Consider the following 25,981-nt stretch of genomic DNA (forward strand, 5'->3'; position numbering starts at 1 on the left):
AATTTAACAGACATAAGCCCATCAAATTGAGTGCACTGAGTTCTATCAGACAGATAGTTAGCAAACCATGCAACTGCATACTCCGAAAGACCTACACTCGACAATCTCTGCCTTGGTATAGCATGATTAACTGTATCAAAAACCTGTTTTTTGTCAATGGCTTCAGTGATATCATTTAAAACCTTCATGACTGCTGTAATTGTGCTATGCTTCTTCCTGAAGCCCGATTGGTACATTGATAAAATAGAGTTAGTACATTTAAAAAACTCTTTTAGCTGTTCACTTACAAGGGTTTCAAGTATTTTCACCAGGAGTGACAGCTTTGAGATTGGCCTATAATTATTTAAAAGAGTTGGATCTCCCCCTTTTAAAAGTGTTAGGACAAATGCTGATTTCCAGATCTTTGGAATTTCATTACATTCCAGGGTTAGATTGAACAGAGATGTAAGTGGTTCAGCTATGAAATCAGCTGCCAGATTTAAAAAGCAGGGATCCAAAAGATCAAGACCTGCAGGCTTTCTCTGATCTAAGGATTTCAGGGCTTTATGTACCACCTGCACTGATAATGGCAAAAAGCTAAAGGTTTGACCAGCTCTCACTGGTTCATCCACAGAGGGTTGTACAGAGACAGAGGACACTGAATCAAACAGCCTATCAGATGATACAAAGTGCTCATTGAAACAATTCAGCATTTCAGTTTTGTCATATATAGCAACGGAGTCCTTCAAAACACATGACGGTAATTCATTAACATTACTGTTACCAGACATAGACTTAATAGCCTTCCATGTGGTAGTAGAGAGAACAGTCTATGACTGAGGTGGGTGGGGTCTTTGACAATTTTTAGGGCCTTCCTCTGACATCGCCTGGTGTAGAGGTCCTGGATGGATGGCAAGCAGCTTAGTCCCAGTGATGTACCTGGGCCGCACGCAGTACCCTCTGTAGTGCCTTGTGGTAGGAAGCTGAGCAGTTGCCGTACCAGGCAGTGATGCAACCAGCTCTCGATGTTGCAGCTGTAGAACCTTTTGAGGATCTGAGGACCCATGCCAAATATTTATAGTTTCCTGAGGGGGAATAGGCTTTGTCATGCCCTCTTTATGACTGTCTTGGTGTGTTTGGACCATTCTAGTTTGTTGGTGATGTGGACACCAAGGAACTTGAAGCTCTCAACCTGCTCCACTATAACCCCGTTGATGAGAATGGGGGTGTGCTCGGTCCTCCTTTTCCTGTAATCCACAATCATCTCCTTAGTCTTGGTTACGTTGAGGGAGAGGTGGTTGTTCTGGCACCACCCAGCCAGGTTTCTGACCTCCTACCTATAGGCTGTCTCGTCATTGTCGGTGATCAGGCCTACCACTGTTGTGTAGTCTGAAAACTTAATGATGGTGTTGGAGTCGTTTCCTGTTTGCTTATTTCCTTATACAGTGGACTGAGTGAGGTCTCAGTGCCAGCGTCCATCTGTGGTGGTAAATAAACAGCCACGAAAAGTATAGATGAAAACTCTCTTGACAAATAGTGTGGTCTAAAGTTTATCAAAAGATTGTCTACTTCAGGTGAGCAAAATCTAGAGACTTCCTTAGATTTCGTGCACCAGCTGTTGTTTACAAATATGCACAGACCGCCCCCACTCGTCTTAATAGTGTGCTGTTCTATCTAGCCAGTGCATTTTATATCCTGCTAGCTGAATATCCATGTCATCATTCAGCCATGATTCCGTGAAACATAAGATGTTACAGTTTTTGATGTCCCGTTGGTAGGATATTCGTGATATAATTTATTGTCCAATTATTATACGTTGGCGAGTAATATTGACGGTAAAGGCACCTTTCCCACTCTCCTTCTCCGGATCCTTAATATGGATCCCTTAAGCGCGAATCCCGCTCGAATCCCGTTAGCGGGATTGATTTGACAACATCCAGTGAAATTGTAGCGCGCCAAATTCAAACTACAAAAATATAAGTGTAATACATCAAAATAAAGCTTAACTTCTTGTTAATCCAGCCACTGTGTCATATTTCAAAAAGGCAAACCATGTGATTATCTGAGGACAGTGCCCCACATACAAACACATGAAAAACATATTTCAACAAGGCAGGTGCGACACAAAAGTCAGAAATAGCCATACAATAAATGCCTTACCTTTGAAGATCTTCTTTTTGCAATCTCAAATGTCTCAGTGACACAATGAATGGTCGTTTTGTTTGATAAATTCCTTCTTTATATCCCCAAAATGTCCAATTATTTGGAGCGTTTGATTCAGAAATACACCGGTTCCAACATGACTAAAAAGTATCTAATAAATTACCTGTAAACTTGGTCCAAACATTTCAAACAACGTTCCTAATCCGACCTCAGGTATCCTAAAATGTAAATGAATGATCAAATTTAAGACGGAATAAACTATTTCTAATTCAGGATAAAAACAACGTGAAGCGCGCTCCAGTTCACGCTCAACAAGAGTCTAAAGCCCTTCAGAGTGACACCTACAAAGAATAGCCCTACTTCTTAATTTCTCAAAAGAAAAACATTGTACAATTTCTAAAGACTGTTGACATCTAGTGGAAGCCACAGGAACTGCAATCTGGGCCCTATTAAATCAGGTCTCCCAGAGAAAAACATTGGAAAACCCAGTGACCTAAAAAATGTTTTTCCCTGGATGGATTGTGCTTGGGGTTATGCCTGCCAAATCAGTTCTGTTGTACTCACAGACATTATGATAACAGTTTTCGAAACTTCAGAGTGTTTTCCATCCAAATCTACAAATTATATGCATATCCTAGCTTCCGGGCCTGAGTAGCAGGCAGTTTACTTTGTGCACACTTTTCATCCGGACGTACTGCCCCCTATCCCAGAGAGGATTTAATAAGAGGCACCCTGCTCTGTGTCCTCTGTGCCTGTGTCTCTATCTCTTGCCATTAACGGGAATATCAGCCTTGTCGGGTGTTCGCAGTACATTCTGTGCTTCCTGCTTGTTGAAGAAAAAAATCATTGTCTAATCCGAGGTGAGTGATATCCAGAAGTAATTTTTTGCTGTAAGATATGGTGGCAGAAACATTATAGACAAAATCATTTACAAATAACATGAAAAAAACACATGAAAGCACAATTGGTTCGACGTCCGTAAAACTGCTGTCATTTCTTTCGCCACCATTTTATTGGTGCATATTTTGGGTTTTGCCCTAGTGTAACGGATGTGAAACGGCTAGCTTAGTTAGCGGTGCGCGCTAAATAGTGTTTCAATCGGTGACATCACTTGCTCTGAGACCTTGAAGTAGTGGTTCCCCTTGCTCTGCAAGGGCAGTGGCTTTTGTGGCGCGATGGGTAACGATGCTTCGTGGGTGACTGTTGTTGATGCGTGCAGAGGGTCCCTGGTTTGCGCCCGGGTATGGGCAAGGGGACGGTCTAAAATTATACTGTTACACTAGCACTACACAGCTGATTCAAATAATCAAAGCTTGATGAGCTATAGGGCAAAAACCGAAACGTGCACCCATGGGTGGCCCCAGGACCGAGTTTGGGGAACCCTGTGACTAGACTAATCAAGTAAGGGCCAATCAATCAAGGCATAATTGCATACATCAAAATGTATCCCTTGCTATAGAGACCATTAAAGCTAAAGGAATGTTTGATTCAATTTAACAATATCTGATTATTGAAACATGATTTATTGTTTAAAGGGAAACATTGTATGTTTTTCTCTACTGTCTTTGTTAACAATGCTACAATCAAATGACGTATGCTCTCTTTGGCGCCCCTAGCTGCAACATTCTACCAACTTTTAAAGGGAAAGACGAGAAGGTGGCCTGAATGAATGGAATACTTTTTTTTTTTATGGTTGAAAATCGGAGGGACAGACTGAGACTAGGCGTGGAATTACGTCGCCGACTTCAAATTGCTTCACTTGCGCGAATGCAATGTAGAATAAGTCAATGGACGAAAGTTGCAACAGAGTAGTCTGTGCTTCTTTCACCTATGGTATAATGGACGATTAAAATAAATAGTAGTATTATCGTGAGCTGGTGAGAGGGAGGGGTGAACGCTACGGTGGTTGCACAGTTCAAGCCTATTTATGACGTGGATGTCGAAAATAATGATTTTCGTGCAGCAACAGGTTACTGCTGCATAGTGGAGTAAACTATAACAGCGTGTCCTTTTGTCATATTGCAGAATTTACCTTTAGGCGGTGTTTATTACTTGTGTGAGACCTATTCTGCACCAGTCAGCCATTAGCCTATTCCATTTTGGTGGAGACTGAGTCAGCCGTGTGACAGGTTAGTTTATTCACGAAAGGTTGGATTTATTTCAATGCATTGTTTTTTAACAGGTTGACTGCAGTGCTCTCAAGCTAACTTATTTACATACAACGAATACACGAGCACGCACGGCGTTCCAAAAAAAGAAGACAGTGGTTTTAGGCGAAATGGAGAGTGATAAAATGGCACATTAATGTTAAATGCAAACTTCAAGACCAGACCATCGGAATCTACCATTCATTGAGAACAGACATGAAGACGACCAACCATAGGTGATCTTCTCCCCTGGGATGTGTTGTTGGTGAGTTTTCAGGCGTAGAACCAAAAACAAGACTTAAATGGTTCCAAACAAGTGGACCATGAATTCAGTTCTACAGCACAAGTCACCGCCAAAGAGTTGGCTTCGTCTCCGACTACGACTCAGTAAGTATCCTACACCAGCCACTGTTATATTTTCTCTCCTCTCTTCATCATTCATTATCATATACACAACGTGACCAAAAGTATGTGGACACATGCTTGTCGAACAATTCATTCCAAAAGCATGCACATTAATATGGAGTTGGTCCTCCCGTTTTGCTGCTATAACAGCCTCCACTGTTCTGGGAAGGCTTTCCACTAGATGTTGGAACATTGCTGCTGGGGCGTTCTTCCATTCAGCCACAAGAGCATTAGTGATGTCAGGGTATTAGGCCCACAGTTGACGTTCCAATCTCAAATGTGTTCGATGGGGTTGAGGTCAGGGCTCTGTGCAGGTCAGTTCTTTCACACTGATCTCGACAAACCATTTCTGTATGGACCTCGCTTCGAGTACGGGGGGCATTGTCATGCTGAAACGGTGAAGGGACTTCCCCAACCTGTTGCCACAAAGTTAGAATCACAGAATTGTCTAGAATGTCATTGTGTGCTGTAGAGTTTAGATTTCCCTTCACTGGAACTAATGGGCCTAGCCCTAACCATGAAAAACAGCCCCAGACCATTATTCCTCCTCCACCAAACTTTACATTTGGCACTATGCATTGGGGCAGGTAGCATTTTCCTGGCATCCGCCAAACCCAGATTCATCCGTCGGACTTCCAGATGGTGAAGCGTGATTCATCACACCAGACAAGGTGTTTCCACTGCTCCAGAGTCCAATGGCGTCAACCTTTCATCACCCCAGTCAACGCTTGGCATTGCGCATGGTGATCTTAGGCTTGTGTGTGCGGCTGCTCAGACATGGAAACCCATTTCATGAAGCTGCCGACGAACAGTTGTGCTCACCTTGCTCCCAGCGGCCTTTTGGAACTCGGTAGTGAGTATTGCAACTGAGGACAGAGGATTTTTACGCACTATGCGCTTCAACACTTGGCAGTCCTGGTGCCACATTGAAAGTTACCGAGGTCTTCAGTACGAGCCATTCAGCTGCCAATGTTTGTCTCTGGAGATTACATGGCTGTATGCTCGATTTATTATACCTGTCAGCAACTTGTGTGGCTGAAATAGCAGAATCCACAAATTTGAAGGAGTGTCAACATACTTTTTGTGTATTATATAGTGTATTATCCATCCTTTGGTCTCACACAGTGTCCTTGAACTCATATGGTATGTATGACAATCTTGGCCTCTATTCCCTTGTGGAATAATTTCCTTGGACTGATCTGGAGTCTTCCATTAGCCAATGTCATGTAAAGGATGATGTATTTAAGAGACTTGCACGTGAAGATTATTCTTTTCCAGGACTAGGCCTTACCTTTGTCTTGAAAACTGGCCCATAATGTCTGACTGTGTGTAGTGCTTTTACAGAGATTGCAATAAGTTGCTCGGAGAAGACATTATGTGGGCCGGACTCTGATGCAGAGCTTTGGCCAAGAGTTAAGGCAGGTAAACAAGAACATTGTCACCTTGACCTCCAGCACCAAGTGTTTGCTTGACACAGTTCAGTCTGTGAGCTGACTAGATTACCAAGGCTGGCAAGCCAACACCTCCCCAAGTTGAAGACTGTCGTTGGCAAATGACCAGAGAACAAAATCATCACAGTTGGAGTCCTATGGGCAAATTATTTTGGTCTTGGACTTGAAAGCACCCAGATGATAAATCTGCTGAGAAACCACACTGTTGAAAGAGGAATCTGCATCTGGTTGTAGTAACCAGATTCAACAATGTTATTGATAGCATTTTTCAAACATTTTGCCTTGGCTTGCCAGCACACCACCTCTCCAGCCCACGTCAGAGGGAAGGGTAAACGTTGCACTGGACAGCATTCTTGACTTGAAATGTTTTTTTTTAGCTTTACTTAACTAGGCAAGTCAGTTAAGAACAAATGGTTATTTTCAATGACGGCCTAGGAACAGACAGTCTTGTCTACTAGATATTCTTTAATTACAATTACAATTCTGCAACAAGCATTTTCACACAATACTGCAACGAGCAGTCCGCTAGTTATTCTGCAACAATGCCCTCTTTTACCCTTCATCTTATAGGATGTACAGCCAGTATATTATAGTCTCAGTAAGTGACTGGGTTTGAAGTTTTGTAGCCTAATTGGTTGAGTCTGGAAACCTTCAATGTTCCACGCCACCAGGTCTTAAGCCTCTGCTCTTAAACACACTGGTCTAATCTGGGAACAGATGTCTTGTCTGGGCTCTCTGTGCACAACAAGAAACAGCCTTCCTTATGGATAGAATTATGTACACATAGGCTACAGGATATTATGGACATAATTACAGCCATCATAATTCATGATACCTATGTGTGTAATTTACTGTAGTTTGTTTGACAAGTGAAGTCACCAGCAGTAGCTGGGTGTGGTTTTAGTGTATGATGTAGAGCCTGGAAGGTATGTTGGGAGGTTGTCAGAGTTCCATGCCATGGGTCTTTTCTTAGATTATTTAAACTAGCGTGTCCCAAACTCAGTCCTGCTAACTCCAAGGGGTGCACATTTTGGTTTTTGCCCTAACACCAAACAGCTGATTCAATTAATCAAAACTTGAGGATGAGTTGATTATTTGAATCGGCTGTTAAGTGCTAGGGCAAAAACCTAAAAGTGCACCTGTTTGGGAAAGGCTGCTTTAAACACACAGCCTGGTTTAATCTTCTTTAGCCTGTTTTAATCTGGGTGCAGATTTATGTCTGGTGTGTTTAGGGGTCCCTGGCTCCTGGCTCGTTTTGGTTTCAATATCCTCCTTTGGAGACATTCTACTTTTTCTTCTGTGATTTCCTTTTACTTTTCCTCCTTTTACTTTCCTGACACTTCCTGTCACTGTGGTCTGCATCATCTTGTGGTGTTTGTTCAGTTTTTTTCTTTATCTCCTCTTCCATAGCAGGAAAGGATTGCCCCATGGGTAGGTGAGTGTGACTGTTTGAACTCATTGCTTTATCTTTGCATGATACCCATCTGTTCCAGAGCGTGAAAAGTCTGTGACTACCAGTGTGTCCATTTGTACTACTCAAGATCGGTCTGTTAAACTGCATGGAGAATGTTTTGACAGTTTAAAAAATATGTTTAGTTTGCCATCTAAGTACATGGACAGTTGCCCACTGTGGGAAAAACAATTTACAATTCGGTGTTGACTGTTTCAGAACACAGATAAGATTGATACGACTGATGTAGCTTACCTACTATTGTGGCAAATGTGGCATGGTTTTACACTAGGGACCAACCAGCCCCTTACCTTGAGTCATGTGAACGTGTTCACATTCACAGCTGAATCGACAGATGAAGTCATGGCCATAAACCTGCTCTCACAGCTGGACGCTAACCCCCCCCCCCTCGACCGTTGCATATATTTTCCTATCATCCCTCATTCTTTTACAAAGTACTCTTTAAACACATGGGAGGGAATGGCAACCAAAGCTGTTGTCCTGTCAGTGTTGTCAGGTCTCACCCTCACCCTGTCTTGCAGGTCTTATTAGCCTCGTTTTAGCTGGGCTGTTCTTCAGAGACCCAGACCTGTTGCTGGGGGATCTCAAGTTTGAGTTACAGGTGGCACAGAGACACTGCTTTTTACCCTCAGGGAGCTGGAGACCCTCAACCTCTTTCAGTCAGCTGGGACATGTCATTTGATAGCATCGACAAGACTATTGGGTTTTACGATGCAGTTATCAGACATTGCTCTAATCAGAGTGGACGGTATAGGCACATTTGAGGTCTATGAATTCAGTAATGGAATGATCTATCTCAATATAGAACAATATTGGAACGATTCAACCGAATGTGTGGATTGGATTCATGTAGGGCTTGTGCTGTCGTTCCAGCTAAACATTCTGTCTTCGTTTTGGTATTTTAATTATTTTTTTTATTTCACCTTTTATTTAGCCAGGTAGGCTAGTTGAGAACAAGTTATCATTTGCAACTGCGACCTGGTCAAGATGAAGCACAGCAGTTCGACATATACAACAACAGTTACAAATGGAATAAACAAACATACAATCAATAATACAGTAGCAAATCTATATACAACATGTGCAAATGAGGTAGGATAAGAGGGGTAAGGCAATAAATAGGCCATGGTGGCGAAGTAATTACCATATAGCAATTAAACACTGGAATGGTAGAATGTGCAGAAGATGAATGTGCAAGTAGAGATTAGAGGTCGACCGATTATGATTTTTCAACGCCGATACCGATTATTGGAGGACCAAAAAGCCGATATTGATTAATCTGCCAATTTTTTATTTATTTGTAATAATGACAATTACGACAATACTGAATGAAGACTTATTTTAACTTAATATAATACATCAATAAAATCAATTTAGCCTCAAGTAAATAATGAAACGTGTTCAATTTGGTTTAAATAATGCAAAAACAAAGTGTTGGAGAAGAAAGTAAAAGTGCAATATGTGCCATGTAAGAAAGCTAACGTTTAAGTTCCTTGCTCAGAACATGAGAACATTTGAAAGCTGGTGGTTCCTTTTAACATAAGTCTTCAATATTCCCAGGTAAGTTTTAGGTTGTAGTTATTATAGGAATTGTAGGACTATTTCCCTCTATACCATTTATATTTCATTAACCTTTAACTATTGGATGTTCTTATAGGCACTTTAGTATTGTATATATATGAAAACTTGAAATCTGCCCTAATTAATCGGCCATTCCGATTAGTCAGTCGACCTCTAGTAGAGATACTGGGGTGCAAAGGAGCAAGATAAATAAATACAGTATGGGGATGAGGTAGATTGGATGGGCTCTTTACAGATGAGCTATTTACAGGTGAAGTGATCTGTGAGCTGCTCTGACAGCTGGTGCTTAAAGCTAGTGTGGGAGGTAAGAGTCTCCAGCTTTAGTGATTTTGTAAAAAAAATTGCAGTTCGTTCCAATTCCAGGCAGCAGAGAACTGGAAGGCGAGGCGGCCAAAGGAAGAATTGGCTTTGGGGGTGACCAGTGAGATATACCTGCTGGAGTGCGTGCTACGGGTGGGTGCTGCTGTGGTGACCAGTGAGCTGAGGCGGGGCTGGGGCTTTACCTTGCAGAGACTTGTAGATGACATGGAGTCAGTGGGTTTGGCGACGAGTATGAAGTGAAGGCCAGCCAATGAGAGAGTACAGGTCGCAGTGGTGGGTAGTATATGGGGCTTTGGTGACAAAACGGATGGCACTGTGATTGACTGCATCCAATTTGTTGAGTAGAGTGTTGGAGGCTATTTTGTAAATGACATCGCCGAAGTCGAGGATCAGTTGGATAGTCAGTTTTACGAGGGTATGTTTGGCAGCATGAGTGAAGGATGCTTTGTTGTGAAATATCACTGCCGATTCTAGATTTCATTTTGGATTGGAGATGTTTAATGTCAGTCTGGAAGGGGAGTTTACAGTCTAACCAGACACCTAGGTATTTGTAGTTGTCCACATATTCTAAGTCAGAACCGTCCAGAGTAGTGATGCTGGAAAGGCGGGCAGGTGCGGGCAGCGATCGGTTGAAGAGCATGCATTTAGTTTTACTTGCATTTCAGAGCAGTTGGAGGACACGGAAGGGGAGTTGTATGGCATTGAAGCTCATCTGGAGGTTAGTTAACTCGGTGTCCAAAGTAGGGCCAGAGGAATACAGAATGGTGTTGTCTGCGTAGAGGTGGATCAAAGAATCACCAGCAGCAAGAGCGACATCATTGATGTATACAGAGAAGCGAGTCGGCCCGAGAATTAAACCCTGTGGCACCCCCATAGAGACTGCCAGAGGTCCGGACAACAGGCCCTCAGATTTGACATACTAAACTCTATCAGAGAAGTAGTTGGTGAACCAGGCGAGGCAGTCATTTGAGAAACCAAGGCAGTTGAGTCTGCTAATAAGAATGTTGTGATTGACTGTGTTGAAAGCCTTAGAAAGGCAGAGTAGAATTGATATATAGGTCTGTAGCAGTTTGGGCCTAGAGTGTCTCCCCCTTTGAAGAGCGGCAGCTTTCCAATCTATGGGAATCTCAGATGATGCGAAAGAAAGGTTGAACAGGCTAGTAATAGGGATTGCAACAATTTCGGCAGATCTTTTTAGAATGAGGGGGTCCAGATTGTCTAGCCTGGCTGATTTTGTAGGGGTCCAGATGTTGCAGCTCTTTCAGAACATCAGCTATTTGGGTGAAGGAGAAGTGGGGTAGGTTTAGGCGAGTTGCTGTGGGGAGCGCAGGGCTGTTGACCGGGGTATGGGTAGCCAGGTGGAAAGCATGGCCAGCCATAGAAAAAAGCTTATTGAATTTCTTAATTATAGTAGATTTATCGGTGGTGACAGTGTTTCCTATCCTCAGTGCAGTGGGCAGCTGGGAGGAGGTACTCTTGTTCTCCATGGACTTTAGTGTCCCAGAACTTTTTGGAGTTTGTGCTACATGATGCAAATTTCTACTTGAAAATGCTAGCCTTAGTTTTCCTAACTGCCTGTGTGTATTTGTTCCTAACGTCCCTGAAAAGTTGCATATCACGGGGGCTGTTCGATGCTAATGCAGAACGCCACAGGATGTTTTTGTGCTGGTCAAGGGCAGTCAGGTCTGGAGAGAACCAAGGGCAATATCTTTATTTTTATTTCACCTTTATTTAACCAGGTAGGCTAGTTGAGAACAAGTTCTCATTTGCAACTGCGACCTGGCCAAGATAAAGCATCGCAGTGTGAACAGACAACAACAGAGTTACACATGGAGTAAACAATAAACAAGCCATTAACACAATAAACAAATCAATGACACAGTAGAAAAAAAGAAAGTCTATATACAGTGTGTGCAAAAGGCATGAGGAGGTAGGCAATAAATAGGCCATAGGAGCGAATAGTTACAATTTAGCAGATTAACACTGGAGTGATAAATGAGCAGATGATGATGTGCAAGTAGAGATACTGGTGAAAAAGAGCAGAAAAGTAAATAAAATAAAAACCTTTTGGGGATGAGGTAGGTAGATTGTGTGGGCTCGTTAGATGGACTATGTGCAGCTGTTCCTGGTTCTAAATTTTTTTTAATGGGGCATGCTTATTTAAGATGAGGAAGGCACTTTTCAAGAATAACTAGGCATCCTCTACTGACAGGATGAGGTCAATATCCTTCCAGGATACCCGGGCCAGGTCGATTAGAAAGGCCTCCTCGCTGAAGTGTTTTAGGGAGCGTTTGACAGTGATGAGGGGTGGTCGTTTGACCGCAGACCCATTACGGATGCAGGCAATGAGGCAGTGATCGCTAAGATCTTGGTTGAAAACAGCAGAGGTGTATTTGGAGGGCAAGTTAGTTAGGATGATATCTAGGAGGGTGCCCCTGTTTACGGATTTGGGGTTGTACCTGGTGGGTTCATTGATCATTTGTGTGAGTTTGAGGGCATCAAGCTTAGATTGAAGGGTGGCTGGGATGTTAAGCATGTCACAGTTTAGGTCACCTAGCAGCACAAGCTCTGGAGATAGATGGGGGGGGGGGGGGGGGGCGTAGGATGAGGGTACGGCTAAAGGCTATCAGGAATGGTTGTTGAGTGCGTTCAGAGCAGAGTAAAAGGAGCAGGTTTCTGGGCGTGAGAGAATAGATTCAAGGTGTAATGTACAGACAGAAGTGGTAGGATGTGAGTACATTAGCGGTAAAACTAGGCATTGAGTAATGATAGAGATATTTAAACCAGGTGATCTCACCGCATATGTGTGAGGTGAAACTAAATGTTAGGTTAAGGCATATTGAGCAGGGCTAGAGGCTCTATAGTGAAATAAGACGATAATCACTAACCAGGACAGTAATGGACAGGGCATATTGATATTAGGGAGAGGCATGCATAGCCGGGTGATCTGGCTGGAGATGCAGCGATTCAGACAGCTAGCAGGCCGGGGATAGCAAACTAGCAGAAGGGCCTTTGAGGGACGTCTCGACGCGTGCTGTGACGTTGACAGACAAATCGTGATGGATAAGTTGGGTTCCGAGTAGCAGAGGGGTCCAAGTCCAATTGGCAAAATAGGTATAGTGGCCCAAGAAATTGGCAGAAGGATCTATACAGCTAACAGTCCAATATGCTCTAGACTAGAGAGGTCGACCGATTAATCGGAATGGACGATTTAATTAGGGCCGATTCAAGTTTTCATAATAATCGGAAATTGGTATGTTTGGGCGCCGATTTGCAGATAATTTTTTTAATGTTTATATATATATATATACATACACACACACACACACACACACCTTTTTATTTAACTAGGCAAGTGAGTTAAGAACACATTCTTATTTTCAATGACGGCCTAGGAACGGTGGGGTAACTGCCTTGTTCAGGGGCAGAACGACAGATTTTCACCTTGTCAGCTCGGGGGATCCAATCTTGCAACATTACAGTTAACTAGTCCAACGCAATAACGACCTGCATCTCTCTCGTTGCACTCCACAAGGAGGCTGCCTGTTACGCGAATGCAGTAAGCCAAGGTAAGTTGCTAGCTAGCATTAAACTTATCTTATAAAAAACAATCAATCATAATCACTAGTTAACTACACATGGTTGATGATATTACTAGATATTATCTAGCGTGTCCTGCGTTGCATATATTCTGACTGAGCATACAAGTATCTGACTGAGCGGTGGTTGGGCAGAAGCAGGCGCGTTAACAGTCATTCAAACAGCACCTTCGTGCGTTTTGCCAGCAGCTCTTCGTTGTGCGCCAAGCATTGTGCTGTTTATGACTTCAAGCCTATCAACTCCCGAGATGAGGCTGGTGTAACCAAAGTGAAATGGCTAGCTAGTTAGCACGCGCTAATTGTCGTTGTGTTGCTGGTTCAAACCCAGGGAGGAGCGAGGAGAGGGACGGAAGCTATACTGTTACACTGGCAATACTAAAGTGCCTATAAGAATATCCAATAGTCAAAGGTATAAATGGTATAGAGGGAAATAGTCCTATAATAACTACAATCTAAAACTTCTTACCTGGGAATATTGAAGACTCATGTTAAAAGGAACCACCAGCTTTCATATTGTCTCATGTTCTGAGCAAGGAACTGAAACGTTAGCTTTCTTACATAGCACATATTGCACTTTTACTTTCTTCTCAATTACTTTGTTTTTGCATTATTTAAACCAAATTAAACGTTTCATTATTTACTTGATGCTAAATTGATTTTATTGATGTATTATATTAAGTTAAAATAAGTGTTCATTCAGTATTGTTGTAATTGTCATTATTACAAATAAATAAATAAAAAAATCGACCGATTTTTAATCGGTATCGGCTTTTTTGGTCCTCCAATAATCGGTATCGGCGTTGAAAAAAATCATAATCGGTGGACCTCTACTCTAGACAGCTAGCGAGCCTCGGCTATCGGATGGGCGTTCAGGGTGGGTCGTGATGTAGAGGCCATTTGAGTACCCCCTCTTAGTCCAGTCGTGAAGGATCGGCGGGGTTCCGTGCCCCGTACCGGCAGTAGAAGGGGTCCGGGTATTGTAGCCCAGGAGTGGCTGAAGGGCCTCTTTTAGCTAGCTGGGAGAAACGGCCTAGCATGCGCTAGCTCCAGGCTAATTGTTGCTTGCTCCGGGACCGACGTTGGCCAGTACTTGGATAGCAGCTAGCTAGCTGCGAAGATCCAGGTAAAATTGTCCAGCGCTTGCAGTAGGAATCCGGGGATATGGAGAGAAAATAGGTCCGGTATGCTCTGGTTTGAGTCACGTTGTACAAACTGGCAAGAGCTTTCCGAGCTAAAGGTTAGCTGATGACCGCTAGCAGTGGTAAGCTGACTATTAGCTAGTGAGCTGGCTAGCTTCTGTTGGGGGATTCCAAATTCGAGGTGAATAATACTTTAGAAATAAACAGATCCGCATCACATTGGGTGAGGCGGGTTGCAGGAGAGTGTTTTAAAGTTGAGTTTTAGAGGAACAAAGACGTCTGACTGCTACGCCATCTTGGATTAATGGTGTATAGATTAGATGGTTTGATTTGGATTAAAGTTGTTTTAATTATGCGGGTAATGGATTTCAAACTCGTCCAAGGTCATCGTGGTGACCTATTAATTGTAAACCACCGTTCTCCATGGTCTTGGAGGGAACCACACCCTGTTAAATTGGCCTTGAGGCTTCCCTGCTCTTCAGAACATAGTGGATAATTACAAGGGGATAACCTGAGCTCTGACACAGTGCATCTTTAGGTTAGTAGACATTGGATGTAATGTTTATCTCAGTGTCCCTATATAAATAAAAACACATACCACCCCATTCAAATGGCTGTTTATGAACATTAGAGCCCTAAGGCTGACAATAACCATATTTTGAGTAAGCGAATAAGTGTTTTGATTTCTGTGAGGATTTCAGAGAGTAGTCCCGCTGCACTTTCAGCTATGCCATTTAAATGAAAGGATTCTTTATATCAACAAGCTGAAGAAGGCAATACCAGTTGTTTGTCCCTCTTAACTGGTGGTTTAAGTATGGACTTTTAAATTGCATGTCTGATAGCAATTTTCTCCTCTGCGGGAAAGAACACACACAGTCAACCCCTTTTTTTGCACCACATGGGTAGCGGGTAGTTGATGTACTGTTGTTGGATTGGGATGAATGTGTCTTCAATAGATCTGTTTACAAATGGCTTGTCCTATAAATGTTTGAGAAGATGTAATAATTTTTGCCGATTTTGTTTGTGTAAGGGAGGGTTGCTCTCTATATTGTCTCTTGTGGAAAGGGCTTCCTTGCCAGCCTGTGCCAAGGCCTGTTGCATTGTTTCTGAACGGCACATGCTCATTTGACGTGAAAGCAGCACTAAGACCAGGGTGCAAAGTTTTCATCTGCATCACTATATCTGTGTTTGTAGTCAGTGGATGGGCTGCTGCGCTCTAAGCACAGTCACTTGGCATGTTTGTGTTTGTATTTATTAGGGATCCCGGTTAGCTGCTGCCAAGGCAGTAGCTACTTTTCCTGGGGTCCAAACACCTTAAGGCACTTACATTACATATAACACGGTGCATCATATAACATTATTACACCACTACATATCTACAATACAAAATGTGTAATACCACCTGACAGCGTCACAAAAACGATGCACACGCTTCAATGGGGGAGAAGTCTGTGTGTTGTGATTCTGACAGGTCAAATGGCTAGCACCAATGACAAGAAGCTGCCATGTGGGGAGTCGTAGGTGGCTAGTTTCAGCTAGTTTTATCTTATTCTTGATGCCATGTCTTGTTTTGACTAAAGTCAACGCTATGCTAAAATTCACTGAGAACTAGTGCTCATTGTAAAAATGTTGCATGAAATATAGTTTACGACTTGTTGTCAACAAATATAGTTTACTACATGGTGTCAACAAATATAGTTTACGACATGTTGTCAACAAATATAGTTTACTACATGGTGTCAACAAATATAGTTTACGACTTGTTGTCAACAAATATAGTTTACGACTTGTTGTCAACAAATATAGTTTACTACTTGTTGTCAACAAATATAGTTTACGACTTGTTGTCAACAAATATAGTTTACTACATGGTGTCAACAAATATAGTTTACTACATGGTGTCAACAAATATAGTTTACGACTTGTTGTCAACAAATATAGTTTACTACATGGTGTCAACAAATATAGTTTACTACATGGTGTCAACAAATATAGTTTACGACTTGTTGTCAACAAATATAGTTTACTACATGTTGTCAACAATCTAAGCCAACCCTGTCTATTTTGCCATATACAGTAGTAGCAAAAGTTTTGGGTTTGTTGCTAAACAACCAACCTGTCTATAGAAGGCAACACAGGCCTGTCTCTGCAAGTAGCTGTCTGAATACTTCCTCCTGAACGGACAGGATTCCCGTTTCTTACTGTGTGGTGGTTCAGCACCCTTTTTTTTCTCTCAATCTGTCGGGAGTTTGGCACATTTTTTGTCAGAACGTTAACTTAGGAGCGCATACAATTTTGTGTCAAACGAAAGCTGTCATATATTTTTTATTAGGGCATATACATTTTTCAACAATTGTGCATCTTAAAAGGTAGGAATAAGCTAAGGCTTTGATTTCTGATCAAATGGATATAAAGGGGGTCTTAGAAAACATCTAGCAGAACATGGAGTGGTAGAGGACCATGAGATAACATGTTAAACATGGAGTGGTAGAGGACCATGAGATAACATGTTAAACATGGAGTGGTAGAGGACCATGAGAACATGTTAAATATGGTGTGGTAGAGGACCATGAGATGACATGTTAAACATGGAGTGGTAGAGGACCATGAGATGACATGTTAAATATGGTGTGGTAGAGGACCATGAGATGACATGTTAAACATGGAGTGGTAGAGGACCATGAGATAACATGTTAAATATGACGTGGTAGAGGACCATGAGATGACATGTTAAACATGGAGTGGTAGAGGACCATGAGATAACATGTTAAATATGGTGTGGTAGAGGACCATGAGATAACATGTTAAATATGACGTGGTAGAGGACCATGAGATGACATGTTAAACATGGTGTGGTAGAGGACCATGAGATAACATGTTAAACATGACGTGGTAGAGGACCATGAGATGACATGTTAAATATGACGTGGTAGAGGACCATGAGATAACATGTTAAATATGACGTGGTAGAGGACCATGAGATAACATGTTAAACATGACGTGGTAGAGGACCATGAGAACATGTTAAATATGGTGTGGTAGAGGACCATGAGATGACATGTTAAACATGGAGTGGTAGAGGACCATGAGATAACATGTTAAACATGGAGTGGTAGAGGACCATGAGATAACATGTTAAACATGGAGTGGTAGAGGACCATGAGATAACATGTTAAATATGACGTGGTAGAGGACCATGAGATAACATGTTAAACATGACGTGGTAGAGGACCATGAGATAACATGTTAAACATGGAGTGGTAGAGGACCATGAGATAACATGTTAAACATGGAGTGGTAGAGGACCATGAGATAACATGTTAAACATGGTGTGGTAGAGGACCATGAGATAACATGTTAAACATGGAGTGGTAGAGGACCATGAGATAACATGTTAAACATGGTGTGGTAGAGGACCATGAGATAACATGTTAAACATGGAGTGGTAGAGGACCATGAGATGACATGTTAAATATGGTGTGGTAGAGGACCATGAGATGACATGTTAAACATGGTGTGGTAGAGGACCATGAGATGACATGTTAAACATGGTGTGGTAGAGGACCATGAGATGACATGTTAAACATGGTGTGGTAGAGGACCATGAGATGACATGTTAAACATGGAGTGGTAGAGGACCATGAGATGACATGTTAAATATGGTGTGGTAGAGGACCATGAGATGACATGTTAAACATGACGTGGTAGAGGACCATGAGATGACATGTTAAACATGGAGTGGTAGAGGACCATGAGAACATGTTAAATATGGTGTGGTAGAGGACCATGAGATGACATGTTAAACATGGAGTGGTAGAGGACCATGAGATGACATGTTAAACATGGAGTGGTAGAGGACCATGAGAACATGTTAAATATGGTGTGGTAGAGGACCATGAGATGACATGTTAAACATGGAGTGGTAGAGGACCATGAGATGACATGTTAAATATGGTGTGGTAGAGGACCATGAGATAACATGTTAAACATGACGTGGTAGAGGACCATGAGATAACATGTTAAACATGGAGTGGTAGAGGACCATGAGGTAACATGTTAAACATGGAGTGGTAGAGGACCATGAGATGACATGTTAAACATGACGTGGTAGAGGACCATGAGATAACATGTTAAATATGACGTGGTAGAGGACCATGAGATGACATGTTAAACATGGTGTGGTAGAGGACCATGAGATGACATGTTAAACATGGTGTGGTAGAGGACCATGAGATGACATGTTAAACATGGTGTGGTAGAGGACCATGAGATGACATGTTAAACATGGAGTGGTAGAGGACCATGAGATAATATGTTAAACATGACGTGGTAGAGGACCATGAGATAACATGTTAAACATGGAGTGGTAGAGGACCATGAGATAACATGTTAAACACACAGTTAATTAGAAATACATCAAAATTAGGGCTCGGTGATATGTCAAATTAATTAGATGAATTCAAATTTGTTTTTGTGCTATTCCAAATGCCTGTATTGTAAGAATCATGTTAAAAAAATATATTCTCTCTCTCTCTCTCTCTCTCTCACACACACACACACACACACACACACACACACACACACAAAGCCCCTCACCCTGCCACTCACAACAACGAAGAGATCACTTCTTCCTCTCTGACAAGCGGTTTCAACTCGCTTTTTGCATTTGCGGTTTGGTCCAACAGAATCGGTCATATGGACACCGATACACATTGAGGCATTATTTTACTTTTAATAGAGAAGTTATCCGTAGAGCTCCGAGACAGAATTGTGTCGAGTCCTCGATCTGGGGAAGGGTACCAAAAAAATTCTGAAGCATTGAATGTCCCCAAGAACTGAGATGGGAGAACCTTCCAGAAGGACAACCATCTCTGCAGCACTCCACCAATCAGGCCTTTCTGGCAGAGTGGCCAGACGGAAGCCACTCCTCAGTAAAAGGCACATGACAGCCCGCTTGGAGTTTGCCAAAAGGCACCTAGAGACTCTCAGACCATAAGAAACAAGATTCTCTGGTCTGATGAAAACAAGATTCAACTCTTTGGCCTGAATGCCAAGGGTCACATGTGGAGGAAACCTGGCACCATCCCTACGGTGAAGCATGGTGGTGGCAGCATCATGCTGTGGGGATGTTTTTCAGCAGCAGGGATTGTGAGACTAGTCAGGATCGAGGGAATGATGAACGGAGCAAAGTACAGAGGTCCTTAAACCTGCTCCAGAGCATTCAGGACTTCAGACTGGGACGAAGGTTCACCTTCCAACAGGACAACGACCCTAAGCACACAGCCAAGACAACGCAGGACTGGCTTTGAGATAAGTCTCTGAATGTCCTTGTAGTCCAGCCAGAGCCCAGTCGAACATCTCTGGAGAGATCTGAAAATATCTGTGCAGCAACGCTACCCATCCAACCTGAGAGCGTGAGAGGATCTGCAGAGAAGAATGGGAGAAACTCCCCAAATACAGTTGTCAAGATTGTAGAGTCATACCCAAGATGACTCGAGGCTGTAATTGCTGCCAATGGTGCTTCAACAAAGTACTGAGTAAAGGGTCTGAATACTTATTTAAATGTGATATTTCTGTTTTGATATTTATAAATTAGCGTGTGAACTTGTTTTTGCTTGGTCATTGTTTTTTTTCTCCCCTCCCTCATCGATCTACACACAATGTAATACATTTCAGATTAAGGGTTTTAATGTAACAAAATGTGGAAATAGTCAAGGGGTCTGAATACTTTCTGAAGCTAATGTGTAAGGAATTGTCAACTGGTTCCATTTCTGAGAAATAAGGTAGTCCTCATGATTTCAACATCTGAACAAAGTGGACGGGCTAGCATGCTGTTCAAACAGTTGGAGACAGACAAGTGTGTGTTCATAACAATTCATCTGTTCTACCTTGTTATCTAGCAAATGGATCCCAGTTGGCTAAACTTGAAATATAAAGATTAGCTGGCTCCTCACTAGAATGTGGGCTTGTGCTTGAGAGATTTTAGTTAATTTGTGTACATTTTCTTATAATGCCTGCTACAAAAAGTTAGTTATTATTAGTGAATGTGTATTATGCGTGGTTCAGGTTAAATACAAAAATAAAAATGCTTTTTCTTAGACTTAGATAAAATTATTAAATTATTGGTGGGTCTTATGGTTGTGGAAGGGTATTTTTTATTTATTTAAACTTGTATTATGACTGGGAAGTCATTCTGAGACCAGGGTCTTTTTTACAGATGAGCCCTGCAGGAATACATTTAAATGCATACAATAAACAAAATGACAAACATTAAGAAAAAATGGACCCATTTATCAACAGAGGTTTCCGATCAGTACTCTGTACTGGTCCCCCTTGGTCAGTTCATATCCCCATAATCTAAAATGGCCTGGACAATTTCCTTCCTATTAACAAAAGTCAGACATCCTTTTGTTTCTGTAAAATAAACCAACATTGAACTTCGACTTCATGAAATGACAGTTTATCATCAAGATATTTGTAGGAACTCGCTCAATTTGTGTACCGTTCAAACTAGTCATTACAATTAATTGAAATCAGATTTATGGGGCCTTGGAAAAATGCATGCGTTTTGTTTGGATTTAACACTAACTTTAGATCAAATGGTGATCTCTAAAGTGCTTGAAAACCAGACTTCAAATGTGAAAAGGCTTTTCACAATTCCTGACATTTTATCTTAAAAATGACCTGTCCTAGGTCAGTTAGGATCACCACTTTATTTTAAAAATGTGATGTCAGAATAATAGTAGTGATTGATTTCAGCTTTTATTTCTTTCATCACATTCCCAGTGGGTCAGAAGTTTACATACACTCAATTAGTATTTGGTAGCATTGCCTTTAAATTGTTTAACTTGGGTTAAATGTTTCTGGGTAGCCTTCCACAAGCTTCCCACAATAAGTTTGGTGAATTTTAACTGAGACAGGTTTGTAAGGCCTCCTTGCTCACACACGCTTTTTCAGTTCTGCCCACAAATTTTCTATAGGATTGAGGTCAGGCCTTTGTGATGGCCACTCCAATACCTTGACTTTTCTGTCCTTAAGCCATTTTGCCACAACTTTGGAAGTATGCTTGGGGTCATTGTCCATTTGAAAGAACCATTTGCGACCAAGCTTTAACTTCCTGACTGGTCTTGAGATTTTGCTTCAATATATCCACATGAAGTAGGAAAATTATGATGCCATCTATTTTGTGAAGTGCACCAGTCCCTCCTGCAGCAAAGCACCCCCACAACATGATGCTGCCCCCCCCGTGCTTCAAGGTTGGGATGGTGTTCTTTGGCTAGCAAGCCTCACCCTTTTTCTTCCAAACATAACAATGGTTATTATGGCCAAAAAGTTATATTTTTGTTTCATCAGACCAGAGGACATTTCTCCAAAAAGTACGATCTTTGTCCCCATGTGCAGTTGCAGACCGTAGTCTGGCTTTTTTATGGTGGTTTTGGAGCAGTGACTTCTTCCTTGCTGAGCGGCCTTTCAAATTATGTTACCGTTTTACTGTGGATATAGACACTTTTGTACCTGTTTCCTCCAGCATCTTCACAAGGTCTATTGCTGTTGTTCTGGGATTAATTTGCACTTTTTACACCAAAGTACGTTCATCTCTAGGAGACAGAACGGGTCTCCTTCCTGAGTGGTATGACTGCTGTGTGGTCCCATGGTGTTTATACTTGCGTACTATTGTTTGTACAGATGAACGTGGTACCTTCAGCCGTTTGGACATTGCTCCCAAGGATGAACCCGACTTGTGGAGGTCTACAATTTTTTTTTCTGTGGTCTTGGCTGATTTCTTTGGATTTTCCCATGATGTCAAGCACATTTGCACATGCTGTATATATATTTTCCTACTGTATTATTGATTGTATGTTTGTTTATTCCATGTGTAACTCTGTATGTGTCAAACTGCTTTGCTTTATCTTGGCCAGGTCGCAGTTGCAAATGAGAACTTGTTCTCAACTAGCCTACCTGGTTAAATATAGGTGAAATAAATAAGAGGCACTGAGTTTGAAAGTAGGCCTTGAAATACATCCACAGGTACATCTCCAATTGACTCAAATTATGTCAATTAGCCTATCAGAAGCTTCTAAAGCCATGACATCATTTTCTGGAATGTTCCAAGCTATTTAAAGGCAAAGTCAGCTTAGTGTATGTAAACTGCTGACCCACTGGAATTGTGATGCAGTGAATTATAAGTGAAATAATCTGTCTAACAATTGTTGGAAAATTCTTGTCATGCACAAAGTAGATGTCTAGATGTCTAGTTTTTGGAGTTGTTGAAAAACGAGTTTTAATGACTCCAACCTATGTAAACTTCCGACTTCAACTGTAACAACATTCAACAACATACATAAACTGAACAAGTTCCACAGACATGTGACTAGCAGAAATAGAATGTGTCCCTAAACAAAGGGCGGTCCAAATCAAAAGTAACAGTCAGTATCTGGTGTGGCCACCAGCTGCATTAATTACTGCAGTGCATCTCCTCATGTACTGCACCAGATTTGCCAGTTATTGCTGTGAGATGCTACCCCACCCTTCCACCAAGGAACCTGCAAGTTCCTGGACATTTCTGAGGGGATTGGCCCTAGCCCTTACCCTTCGATCCAACAGGTCCCAGACGTGCTCAATGGGATTGAAATCCGGGCTCTTCACTGGCCATGGCAGAACGCTGACATTCCTGTCTTGCAGGAAATCGCACACAAGAACGAGCAGTATGGCTGGTGGCTTGTCATGCTGGAGAGTCATGTCAGGATGAGCCTGCAGGAAGGGTACCACATGAGGAAGGAGGATGTCTTTCCTATAACGCACAGCGTTGAGATGGCCTGCAATGACGACAAGCTCAGTCCGATGATGCTGTGACACACTGCCCCAGGCCATGACGGACCCTCCACCTGCAAATCGATCCTGCTCCAGAGTACAGGCTTCGGTGTAACGCTCATTCCTTCAACGATAAACGCAAATCCAACCATCACCCCTGGTGATACAAACGGCGACTTGTCAGTGAAGAGCACTTTTTGCCAGTCCTGTCTGGTCCAGCGACGGTGGGTTTGTGCCCATAGGCAACGTTGTTACCGGTGAGGACCTGCCTTACAATAGGCCTACAAGCCCTCAGTCCAGCATCTCTCAGCCTATTGTGAACAGTCTTGAGCACTGATGGAGGGATTGCTTTCCCCAGTCCACCTGGTCATGCTGCATCTCCAGTTTCAACTGTTCTGCCTGCGGCTATGGAACCATTTCCTGTTCACTGGACGTGCTACTTTGTCTCATAACTGGTTTTTTTTTAAACTCTCTAGATGGAGCAGGTGCAGTAGAGATTGTCTGAATGATTGGCTGTGAAAAGCCAACTGACATTTACTCCTGAGGTGCTGACCTGTTGCACCCACTACAACCACTGTGATTATTATTATCTGACCCTGCTGGTCATCTTGAGCATTTGAAAATCTAGGCCATGTTCTGTTATAATCTCCACCCGGCACAGCCAGAACAGGACTGGCCACTGCTCATAGCCTGGTTCCCCTCTAGGTTTCTTCCTGGGTTCCGACCTTTCTAGGGAGTTTTTCCTAGCCACCATGTTTCTACACCTGCATTGCTTGCTGTTTGGGGTTTTAGGTTGGGTTTCTGTACAGCACTTTTTGAAATCAGCTGATTTATGAAGGGCATTATAAATTAATTTGATTGTGCGTTCCTGGTGTAACTCGGACAGTTGTTGTTGCCATCCTCTACCTGTACCGCAGGTGTGATGTTGGGAGCCAGGCCCAGCCAATCAGAATGAGTTTTTCCCCACTAAAGGGCTTTATTACAGACAAATACTCCTCATTTCCATCAGCTGTCCGGTTGGCTGGTCTGACGATCCCGCTGGTGAAGAAGCCGGCTGTGGAGGTCCTTGGCTGGCGTGTGGACACATGATCTGCAGTTGTGAGGCCGGTTGGAGGTACTGCCAAATTCTCTAAAACAACAAATTATAAATGCAGCATTTAAAGTGTTGGTTTCATGAGCTAAAATAAGATCCAAGAAATTTTCCATATGCACAAAAATATTTTTTAGCTCAAATTTTGTGGACATTTGTTGGTTCGCAATTGGAAAAAAATGGTAGATGTAGTATTCCTCCAGTAATGTGAAATCCATAGATTAGGGCCTAATTAATTCATTTCAATTGACTGATCTCCTTTATATGAACTAAATCAGTGAAATTGTTGCATGTTCTGTTACCAAATCGGTAACAGAGAATGGCAAAAAAATCGAACAATGATTGCAACTGAATTGGCTGCAATGGGAATTCATAGTAATCACAAACTAATCATTCTGAACCAATCATGGACAGCACACTAAAGTAGAGTACAGTATGATTTGGGGTACTGAACAATACTTTACACAGGTGCTCCCTGTACTGAACTCTGCTGTGGTGTACTGTGATGTCCAAACTTGTGAAACAGACTTGTATGATTTGGTCCAGTCCGGACCAATCAAATCTGGTCTTGTTTGGGGCTGGAGCTCTTTAGAATAATAGCCAGTGTTGAGAATAATATCCTAACATATTACATTTTTCCGCCTGATGTATACCTGTTCACCTCTCTGGGATATGTGGGAAGCTAGCGTCCAACCTGGCCAAAAGCCAGTGAAAAATTCAAATAAATTACTATAAAAATCAAACTTTCATGAAACCACACATGTAAGATACCAAATTAAAGCAACACGTGTTGTGAATCCAGCAAACATGTCAGATTTCAAAAAGGCTTTTCGGCGAAAGCAAACGATGCTATTATCTGTAAACAAAGAGAGAGAACGTATTTCAACCCTGCAGGTGCGACAACGCAGAAATAAAAATATAAATCATGCCTTACCTTTGACGAGCTTCTTTTGTTGGCACTCCAATAAGTCCCATAAACATCACAAATGGTCCTTTTGTTCGATTAATTCCATCGATATATATCCAAAATGTCCATTTATTTGGCGCATCTGATCCAGAAAAACCCCCGGCTCCAACTTGCGCAACGTGACTACAAAACATTTCAAACTACTTTTGTAATACAACTTTAGGTATTTTTTTAAAGTAAATAATCGATAAACTTGAAGACGGGATCTGTGTTCAATACAGGAAGAAAACAAACTGACGCTACCTTTCTGGTCACGCGCCTCTATCTAACAGTACACTTAAAGTGATCCTCGTTTTGAACAGGGCTACTTATCTTATCTTCTGGGGATGAGTAGCAGGCAGTTGAATTTGGGCATGCATTTCATCCGGACGTGAAAATACTGCCCTCTGTCACCAAGGAGTTAAGGATACATCACCATAAAGAGAGTGACATTCATTATGTATTTCTGTATAGTACAGATCAAGAACCCATGAGCGGCAAGGCGGCAGGTAGCCTAGCAGTTAGCGCATTGGGCCAGTATCCAAAAGTTTGCTGGTTCGAATAGCAGATTTTCACAGTTGGCTCGGTCTGTGCCCTTGAGCAAGGCACTTAATCCTCATTTGCTCCAGGGGTGCCGTACTACTATGGCTGACCTTGTAAAACAACACATTTCACTGAACCTATCCAGTGTATGTAACAATAAAACATTGTCATTGTTACCGAGTGTTAATCCTCTTCACTTAACTGTAGTTCAATAACCAAAAGAGGATTTTTAAATATTTTTTTTAACAAGGTCTATTTTCTGACATCGTTCTTTCTGCAGACATCTTTGAATCTTAATTCGGAGTATACAGTTGAAGTCAGAAGTTTACAAACAC

General features: G+C 42.0%; 1 protein-coding gene across 3 annotated transcripts in view; it reads left to right on the forward strand.

Annotated features, from left to right (window-relative positions):
* The first annotated feature begins 3,780 nt into the window (after positions 1-3,780).
* The window catches only part of LOC110532604 (pleckstrin homology domain-containing family G member 5), a 117,885-nt gene continuing 95,684 nt past the window's right edge, over positions 3,781-25,981 (forward strand). The window contains exon 1 of one of the 3 annotated variants that reach the window (XM_021616646.3): positions 3,781-4,676. Coding sequence is in view for 2 of the 3 variants with exons in the window: in XM_021616644.3 (XP_021472319.3) it covers positions 4,592-4,676 (85 nt within the window). In the remaining variant the exon portion in view is untranslated. The remainder of the gene's footprint in view (positions 4,677-25,981) is intronic. The other 2 variants (XM_021616644.3, XM_090185129.1) reach the window with 2 other exon arrangements.

The sequence above is a fragment of the Oncorhynchus mykiss genome, chromosome 9 (assembly GCF_057628025.1).
Source record: "Oncorhynchus mykiss isolate SJ-2025 chromosome 9, ASM5762802v1, whole genome shotgun sequence".
In the NCBI taxonomy this organism is placed as follows: Eukaryota; Metazoa; Chordata; class Actinopteri; order Salmoniformes; family Salmonidae; genus Oncorhynchus; species Oncorhynchus mykiss.